General features: G+C 41.7%; 1 protein-coding gene across 1 annotated transcript; it reads left to right on the forward strand.

Annotated features, from left to right (window-relative positions):
• Positions 1 to 846: 846 nt before the first annotated feature.
• Positions 847 to 1,191, forward strand: LOC129687381 (glyceraldehyde-3-phosphate dehydrogenase-like). The gene has a single exon (XM_055621718.1). It carries the CDS (start codon positions 847 to 849, stop codon positions 1,189 to 1,191), a length of 345 nt encoding a protein of 114 aa, XP_055477693.1.
• Positions 1,192 to 10,461: the final 9,270 nt, after the last annotated feature.

Genomic DNA, 10,461 nt, shown 5'->3' on the forward strand with positions numbered 1-10,461 from the left:
ATACCAGACTTCTCTGTGGGTTAAAGTCTCTTGACAAGAACGAAATGGTCTTCTAAAACCATACAGCAATCTTAAAAGATCTCTTCCAGATTTGTTTTGTTCAAATGTATTCTCTGTCTTCCTAATCAATGGATCTTTTGAAAACTGAAATGTGACCAGATCCTTCACCTATTATACTTTTTTTTTTGAGACAGGGTTTATCTGTGTAACCTGGCTTTCCTGAACTCGCTCTGTAGATCAACCTCACATCAGACTCACAGAGATCCACCTGCCTCTCTGCCTTTGAGCACAGGGATTAAAGGAATGGACCACTACAGCTCTGTCAGATCTAAATTCTCCAGCATGGCTTAAGGGATCTCAGAGGGAGGGAGCTCTAGAATCCTGGCTAAAGAAAAAAGAACCAGAGATACTATAAAAACAACATATCACCTTGTTGATTTTTAGTAAGTATCATCTAAAGCATTTCACAGGAAAGTGCTCATCTATACACAATCGTTTGGTTCAGAAAGCTGATGTGGAGAGAAAGTGCCATTACATATGAAATTGGTTTGCCCTGGAGTTGGTTTGCTTAGACTGAAATATTTTAAGGCCATCACGATCTTCCAGGAGTGAGATTCTGCCAACATCAAATGGGATAATGCCAGTGCTAAGTACGTTGTAAAATTCACTGGGGTCTTCACAATGGAGAAAACCAGGGCCTATTTTAAGAGTGAATCCAAAAAGGCCATCAACTCTGCCTCTTCTGTGGAGGTCACCATGTGTGTGATGGGTGTGAACCATGCAAAGTATGACAGCTCACTCAAGATTGTCAGCAGTGTGTCCTGAAGCATCACATGCTCAGCCCTCATGGCCACACTCATTCATGACCACGTTGGCATTGTGGAAGGACTCATGACCTCAGTCCATGCCATTACTGCCACCCTGAAGATTGTGTGGATGACCCTTCTGGGAAGCTGTGGGGTGATATCTATGAATGACGGCTGCAGGGTTGCCCAGAACAGCATACCTGAATCTATTGGCACTGCCAAGGCTGTAGGCAATGCTATCTCAAAGCCGACCAGGATACACACTGGCATGGTCTTCCATGTTTCTAACCTCAGTGTATCTGCTATGGACCCTACATGCTCACTGGAGAAAGCTGTCAAGTACAATGACATCAAGAAAAAGGTACAGCGGCCATCAGAGAGCTAGTAAGGGCAGTCTGGGCCACCCTGAGGGCCAGGTTGTCCCCTAAAACTTTAACGATGATTCTGGGGCTGACATTGTACTCAATAGCTTTGTAAACCTCCTTTCCTTGTGTGATATTAAATACAGCTATAACAACAGAGTGGTGAAGCATCTAAGGAGTAAGAAGCCCTGAACCAACCACCCCAGAAAGACTAGGACAAGAAGAAAGAGGCTCTCAGCCATTTGAGGATCCCTGTCCCAACTCAGCCCTCAACACTGAACACCTATTCTCACAGTTTTCATCCCAGATCACCAGAAGAAGAAAGAGGGACAGAGGGAGCCCTACTCTTCTGAATACCATCAATAAAGCCCATCACATTCACAAAATAGATAGATAGATAGATAGATAGATAGATAGATAGATAGATAGATAGATAGATAGATAGATAGATATAAAAACACAGCATGGTTTCAATAAAGTAAGTCAATGAACTTTGCCAGTCCCTTCCAGTATTTGACTCTGTTTGGAACTGAGAATTTACTGAGAGGTTTTTGTTTTGTTTTAATTTTATTTTTAATTATGTGTATGTGGTTGTGTGTACATGAGTGCAGATGCCTGCAGGGGCTGAAAGTACCAGATCCCTTTGCAGCTGGGGTTACATAGCTTGTGAGCAGTTTGATGGTGGTGTGAGGAATCAAACTCAGGTCCTCTGGAAAAGTAGTGCATGCAAGGACACCTTTTCAGCCCCCGCTGAGAGGTTGTGTAGATGACCATAACCCATTCTTGCTTGGGATTGAAATTTAGAAAGCTAGAGCATGTCAGCTTCTGTGGGAGCATTGCTTCTCTGTGCTATGGATGAGTTCCCTGTGATCTGTGTTTAATGATTAAAGAAGAGGATGTGTGAATGTCTTAGGATTGGGGCATAGTGAGGACTTGATCAGCCTAAAGGCAATTTTACCAAGACTGAGTGAGGACTGAGTAACCATGACATCTCCAAGTAAGACTATAGAAAGCCTCCTTTGGGCCCATATCTGATGGGTTAGAACTAATGCAGAGAATTCACTGGTGACAGTATGGAGCAGATAAGAGTTTAGGGGGCCATTTAAAAAATTCACTTTCGTGTGCTCAAGTAAACCATACTCAAAGAAGAATTGAGTAGTGATCTGGCTTTCCCTTAGCAATGAACTGGGAGAGCCCAGGAGGAACCCACTCCTGAACTCAGTGAAGCTGCACATGACTCATTTTTGTGCCTTCATACACTGACTTTTACTTTGCACCCCATAGAAGGATATACTGTCTTGCTAGACTGTTAATGTCACTGGCATTCAAAATGTCCATCCTGACTTTCATGTATCCCAATACTCACCACTGTCTCTGTGCTTGGGACCCACAGCCACTGTGGTCTGGAGCTGTACCTCTGCCAGCTCCAAATGACTCTCACTAGACATAGCTCATGGCTTGCCCAAGGTCGTGCCTGTCTCATGGTCTCCCTTGACTGGGTTTTTCTAACTAGCTTTTGTCTCTGTTTTGGATGAAGAGAGAAAATAAAATAATGGCTTTTGAAATTATTTTCCTTTATAATACATTCAAGTGTTTGGCAGCATAGAGAGAGAACTTGATGGTAATCAGGATACATCAGCCATGGATGGCCATTTCTTGATCCCTTGGCTTTCTCTCCCTCCATTATTGTTTTGTAGGGTTAACTTTGATAACCATTGAAGATATTTTTACTTACAGACATCTAATTCACATCAGTCACGGAAATTCAGCAGCAGCTAGACTAATTCTTTCAAATAAAGGGCAGGCAACAAGGGAAGAACATTATGAACTGTGATCCAATGGAAAGGGATGATCATGGGGGCAGAAAAGAGATACAATTATGGTATACAAAAGTGTGGACCAGGGCTTGCACACAATCAGAGAACACAGAAAGAAGAAAACTCCCCAGTTAAGTGTTAATGATATACAGAAACTTTCCTCTTTGCAAAGAAAATCATGTGGGTGTGGAGGAAATCAGCTTCCCCCGCAACACACAGGTAGTGGAATGATGCAGAGAATGTGAGAGGAGATGAAGCAGAAGGCAAGGTTAGAGTCAGATGTCAGGCCAAGGAAGAGCACGAAATGTCAACTTAAATGAGGTTGATGCTACCCTCGTGGGCAACAGAGAGCCTGTCACCAGCTTCAGTGGGGCAGAACTAAGAATGGGGAGTAAATTAAGAGAAAGGAAATAGAGAAGTTGGAGAGAGGACTCAAAGGTTAAGACTCTTGCTGCTCTTTTGGAGGGCCAGAGTCTGGTTCCTAGCACTACAATGCACATGCCCATGTATATGACATACATACATACACACATACACACACACTTTAAACATAAATCTTTATAGGAAAAAGAACCCAAAGAATGAGCAAAGCCAGCTGGCCCACTGATTCCAGTTTCCTTACATGAAGATTCAACCATGAACTGAAAAACACATTTTGCAAAAAGTATCTCTTTTCACACATTTGCTCTCTGAACAATATGCTGTCACAATCACAGCTCTGTCCAGAGCACCAGTACCAACACTCTATTGGGCTGTGTATGTAACTCATAGTGATTTCAGGAATGTGGTGGGGTGTGTGGGTTCTATGCAAATTTGCAGTGTGTCATTTTAGATAAGAGTGTTGTGTCTGCAGATTCTGCTCTCCAAAAAAAGGTCCTGGACACAGTCCCTGCAGAATACGGGAGCTGATGTGTAGAGTGAAGGCAAACATATTTTCTGATTCAAGCTCATTGTTTACTTCTACTTTTGTCTCCACCAATGTCCTCTAGCCGCACCATTATCTCTCAAATGGAGCACATTGCTCTAGAGGTACACTTTCCAAATTTGGGGGTCTGACAGGGGACCAGGGTTGATTTTCCATCAATTTTGAATATGAACCTGTCTTCATCTCTGAATTGCACAGACAGCCACGGTTCTTTCTGGGAGCCCACCACTTACGGCCCCAGACCCATGTACCCAAATAACAGCAACCTAGTGCTTGTGATCTTTCTTCAGGCAAAGACTGAGACTCCATTGGTTCTCAGAGATGTTTCCTCAAGTCATAATTTTCATTTGGCTCTCAGTTCCCAGCCAGTGACAGAACTAGCATTTGAATCAGTAAACAGATGGAGGAAAACCCATCTTCACCCATGTGGGTCAGCTGAGGGTTTCCCCAAGAGAATCCAAAAGCTGAGGCCAGGTGAAGTTGTTCTCTCTTCTGGAGATGTCCTCCTTCAGGACACAGAATTCCACGTTGTCTGGACTTTGGACTCTGGGAACAGAATCAGAAATCTCCTGGATTTTCAGACTTTCAGTCTGTGTGTTCGTGTGTGTGTGTGTGTGTGTGTGTGTGTGTGTGTGTGTGTGTGTGTGCATGTGTGTGCAAGAGACTGCATGGACATGTTTGCAAGCATGTAAAGCCTCTGTAACGTTGAATTTTTTTTTTTACAGAGGGTCTTGCTCTGAACCTGGGGTTCATGTTTCCTTGGCTAGGTTGGAAGGAGGCAGTCTCCAGCAATCCTATCCCTGCCCTCCTCAGAGCCAGGATAACAGTTATGTGCTGGACTCCGACTTGTTATGTGCATGCTGAGACATGGAGCTTAGTTTTCATGATTGTACGGCAAGCTCTTTTAACCAACTAGTCAGAATCATCTCTCTAGCCCCAGAATTTCATCTTAGAGCAAAAGCAGTCCTTCCTTCCCGTTGGCTCAGAGGCTCCTGGTCCAAGCCTGAGACACACTGTCAACTGCCCTCCTCCTCTAGCCTATGATGGGGCTTCTCCTCCATAGTCTCATGAGCCAACAACTGGTAAATCTTTTCATATGACTACATCAGTACGTGTATCTATGTATTTCTTATTGTCTTGGTCCCTCTGGAGACCTTGATTAATATGACACCTGTCAATCTATCATTACAGGAAAATGCCCATGCCTACTCACTTCCTTTGTCCATATTTAGAGTGACTTTATGTGATTTATTTTATTTTTCCTAAAGCTGTCAGTTTTTCTTATGTATCATCGATGTTTCCCCAAGTGCCAAGAATACACAATGAGTGAAAGACAGCCTCTTGATGAAAGATGTTGGGAAAACTAGATATTCATATGCAACGGAATAAATTTGGACCTATATCCTATACTAAGCACAAAAACACACTCAAAATGCCTTGAAGACAAACTGAAGACCAGAAGCTGTAGATCTCCAAGAAGAAAACATAGGAAGAAAACGCCATAAAATACAGGCTGGGCAATGAATTTCTGTCTGCGACACCAAAAGTGCAGGCAACAAAAGCAAAACCAGACAAAAAGACAACATCCGACAAAGAAGTTTGTGTGCAGCAAAGGAAACAATCCGAAGGGAATCAGCCTCAGAACAGGAGAGAGAGAGGGTTTGCCCACCCTATGCCTGCTGAAGGGTTAATGCTCATGCTTGTCATTCCTGCTCCCTCTTCATGGACCACAGCAACACTCACTTTTACAGCCATGTTTGTTTCAACAAGGATTGAAGCATTCTTCATCGAAAATCAACAGCAAACATCTTTAAAGTATGACAGATATCTGACTTTCTGGTCACATGTTAGATTAGTGTTACTCTTCTCATTGATGTGGCAAAATAGTTGACCAACAAAGATGAAAAGAAAGGGTGTATTTGGGCATATGGCTTGAGGATATGGCCTATCGTTGTGGTGGTGGCATGGTGGCATGAGTGGCTATGGATGGTACTCGGAACTTAAGGTGACTAGTCACATTAGTGAATGCTGGCGCTCAGCTCACACAGTCTCCGATTTGCTTAGCTGGGGAAGACAGCCCTTGGGATGGTGCCCTCCCTCCTTAAAAATAAAGTAGTGAAGATGGAGTGTGTAACTTGAATAAACACCCTGATTCCCACTGACCAGAAAACTGTGTTTTCCTTTTTTATCCAGGGAGCAAATCATTCCTTTGGAGGCTCTCCTTTCCTTTTGCTTAGGCATCTTGGTCACCTATGAAGAGGCCAGTAGAGGATATCTGTCTGAAGGCCTAGCCTATTTCTTAGTATGCTCTCTGTAAAAATGAAGGCTTCGAGCTTCAATTTAAGTACAGACTGCTGGATCTCTGAAAATGTAACTCTCAAATTCACTTGCCTTTAATACACATAAAAATTATTTTAGACGTCGATTTTGATTTTACTGGACTTAATTGCTGGTACTTTGAGCTTCGTAGATTTCATGGAACAGCCCAGCCAATTCTCTTTCTATCTGAATCATTGTTCCCAATGAATATAATTCAGGGAGGCTGTAGAAGCTTAACAAAGAGTGTAATGACCCCCTTGATTGGGTCCTTGTGACAGGACTGAATTTTAATCAACCTGTGTCTGAAAGGTTGGAGTTTTGGAATCAGTTACATTTTCTAACCCCTTTGCAAGTCAGCATGTTGCGGACCTGCCGCCGTCATCCTTGATTTTAAATTGGACAGTTCCCTTCTGAACTCATCTTTTCCCATAGACCTTCAGCAGCTGTAACCACTAGCAACAAGCTTGTGCTACTAAAGTCTCTCTTCCCATTTATTTATCCCAAGCCATGGTGTTTGTCTCCAGAGTTACCATGGATAGTGGTTTTGCTTTGTTTCACTACACACTCACAGAGAGCCTCATGCTTACAGAAACCCTCTGTTCCCGGATTTCTAGTGCTCTGAGCTCATCTCTCAAGTCAAAGCCACCTACTTGAAAGTAACTATTTGGAAAACTTTCTTCTTTGGTACCAATTTCTATCAACTAAGATGAGTGATACCATAGGACTGAACAACCTACACATGCAAACAACAATAATAAAGACACATTTTAAAGATTTCTTGCTTACATTGAATGTCCTTTGTTGATAAGTTGTGGGGCCTTGTTTTTACAGAGGGCGAGAGGCCTTCACTTGTCTCTGAGCCCATCTTTGACACATCTAAGATCTTGGAAGATGTTGAGTATGTGATAAAAAGTCTCTGCCCATACATTCCTCCATAAAAGCATGGGTGCTCCTGGAGATACCAATGGGCAAGAAAGGGTAGTCTTCAAGATATATTTATGATCACAAAAGAAAAAAAAAACTAGTATGAAGCACTCAGAAAGATGCTTGGTTGATGTGATAGTTAACCACACACACACACAAAATACAGTTCACTGACTAAAGGAACATTGAATAAAGGAATAAAATAAAAGTAAAAATACATTGAGTAAAGGAACCAGCATACCTCAGATAGAACGTCACATGACTGGAAGAGAAAGCCAGCATAGCCTGGGCTGATACAGAGATTGCTGGCAAAATCCCACAGATGGGTAAAAGTCATGTGTTAATAGAACAAGTAACAACTGTAAGGAGGACAGGTGAGCACTCTTTGGGTCTGGGCATGGGCAGGCTCTTGGAGAAGTTGGACAACAGAAATTGACTATGAGTTTTGAAGTTTGGGAGTCAGTATACCAAGGGGCCAAGCTTAGTTGTCCAGGGCATGAAAGCAACAGTAACAAAGATAGAGCCAATGGCTGCTTTCCATTGTGGGTGACCATAGATCTGGCCTTCCTGACAACATATTTTGAAAGCTCACTCCTTGTCTGTTTGGCTGTCCTAAGTTTTGTTTTTTGTTTTTTTGTTGTTTTTTTTTTTTTTGGGGGGGGGGGGCGATTGTTTTTAGAGACACATGTAGCCTTGGCTGTCCTGGACTCACTCTGTAGACCAAGTTTACCTCAAACTCACAGAGATCCGCCTGCCTTTGCCTCTCTGAGTGCTGGGATTAAAGGTGTGCACCACCAGGCCTGGCTAATTTTTTGCCATGGATTTGAATCTATAGCAGCGGGATTCAGGCAACACGAATAGATTCATGGAATCTGTGACATCACACTTGAAAAGATGCAATGTGCTGCAAGTAATACGCTTTCCCAGGACCAACTTCCACAGACCCTTATTATAATGTGCACACCATAATTCCGTGTGTTCCCCATACATCCAGACATAGGAAGAACTGGAGAGAAAACCCCCTACTTCCCTGCTATTAATCCCATGAAATGTTTGTGCATATGCTAAAGCTTTCTCCTGACCGTCAGTACAAAGGAGGTGGTGGGCTCATCGTGTCCTCCCATCAGGGACATTGTGCCCATTGTGTTCCCCTTCCCAAGCATGCCACTTACCCAGCGGTTTCCTTCTGTTTAGTGTAGCATTCATCTACCAGGAGGACCATTCTGAGCAGCCACAAATACTGTCTTAGACTCCTCCACCTTTAGCAAGTGTCTTAGCTAGACAACTTTTCTGGGTTCACATATCATTTCTCCTCCTCCCTTCCATGGTTTCTGAGGGTAATACTCAGGCACTGGCTTCATTTCCTCTACTCAGATCAATAAACCAAGATCGGGGGCCCCAGTCTGCTTTCAATATCATGCTCTTTCTAGTTACTTCTTGTCTGCTCACTTCTCCACCAACTCCTGTACCCGATACTTTTCTTTTACTGCAGGTCTGGAGCAAGAAGTATCCCAGATCTCAGACCATCTCTGATCTTTCTTGATATCTTTGAGGACTCTTCTGTGATTATGTCAGTTCTTACATTTGCTATAAAATTTGAAATAAACACAAGTTGATCGATTATGTCTTCAAAATGTATTCTGAATATATCCTCTGTTCTCTGTCTCAATTTCTGTGGTCTTAATTAAGATTAGCATTTGATCCCATTATTCACACTAAATCAGTCTAGAGATCTCCTAATTTTCTTTTTAATTCATTTTTATAAGTAAGATCATGTTAGTGAATTATTTAATCACACATTACTTATTTTACCTTCATAACCATGCTTTTTCTACCACATCTGGCTACATATTTCATTGCTCTTTAAACCATTATTAATTCCACATCATCCTTTTGTGCACCTCTGGCTACGATCCAGAATACCAGGTATTATCTGGATCTGTGGAACCTGCTGGTTCATGTTTGACACATTCTTATTGGGTTAAAACTCCCCCAGAATTAATTCTTTAATTAATTTTGACCCCCAAACATACTGAGTTTTCTTTTTCCTTCTCTTGATTCATATGAACCCTGGTATGAAAACCACTAATAATGGCTCTTCCCTACATTTCACATCACTACTTTAATTTTAATGACTCTCTGATGAAATATTTCTTAAACAGATCTTTCTTCATTATACATTATAATATTTTTCTGTTCATCTTTTAAAGGCTTATTTTAGTGTGTGTGTAAAAGGGTGCATATAAGTGCTCCAGGAGGTAAGAAGAAGGAATCAGCTGTCCTGGAGTTATAGGTATTTATAGCTAGAGTTATAAGTGTTTATAAGCTGCCCAATGTGAATTCTGGGAACTGAAGTCTGGTTCTCTGGAAGAATAGCAAGCACTCAAAACCACTGAACAAACCATCTCTCTACCCAGCCCTATTCAAAAAAAACCAAACTATTTCATTTATTCTATCTAATACAACTTATTGACTTTTTAAAAAATCAAACAGCTATGGCTAGATAATTTTTGGTTTTGGTCTTTTCTCTCACTAAGATATATTCTCCAAATGATGAATCCCTTTTCACCATTTATCCTAATCATGACTACACAGTCTGGCACACAATAAATATTTGTTGAGCAAATGACATCTTGGAGCATAGCCCAAGGCCAAGGTTGTTCCAGTCTCACCATCTGTGTCAATCAAATCAAATCGATACTGCAGATACTGCTGCAGACTTAGAAATGTGCTGTCTCTAGAAGTAACAAAATGACAGATACTTCTTTTTTATCCATTCCTTCTTGCCCTCGTGTTTTAGTTTTAAAGGTTATCTATAAAATTGAAACAAATTTCCCAACAAAATGAAAGCTACACATCAATAGAAAGTCCTATCAACTGTTCATGTTACTCAGTAAACTAAAGACCTCTGCTTAGTACAGAAGGTCGCTTCTCATTAAAGTTACCATAAATACAGATTAAAGTATAAACAATCAACAGAATATATCAAAGCTACTGTGGAACAGAGACTCAGGAAAGGGTAAGATTGGCCCCACATATAGATCGTGTTGTGTGTAGGTACTAAGAAGTGTGTTTTTGGACGAAATATCGCACTTTCTCTCCCACATGTCAAAATAAATAAGATGCCTCCAAGAATGCTAGGAACATTCTTGAATTTTCAGAGGGATTGCAGACTTGTGCTGACTGCAAAATGAGCCAAGACAATATGAAGTGAAAGAGACTAAGTAAACAAGAACGTATGAAGTCAACAGGCTTCTCGGCAGGTCACCCACAGGCACCCGGGTGCTCATGCCCTGAGCTCGGAAGAG

Source organism: Psammomys obesus, unplaced genomic scaffold, assembly GCF_907164565.1.
Source record: "Psammomys obesus unplaced genomic scaffold, mPsaObe1.curated_primary_1811, whole genome shotgun sequence".
Lineage (NCBI taxonomy): Eukaryota > Metazoa > Chordata > Mammalia > Rodentia > Muridae > Psammomys > Psammomys obesus.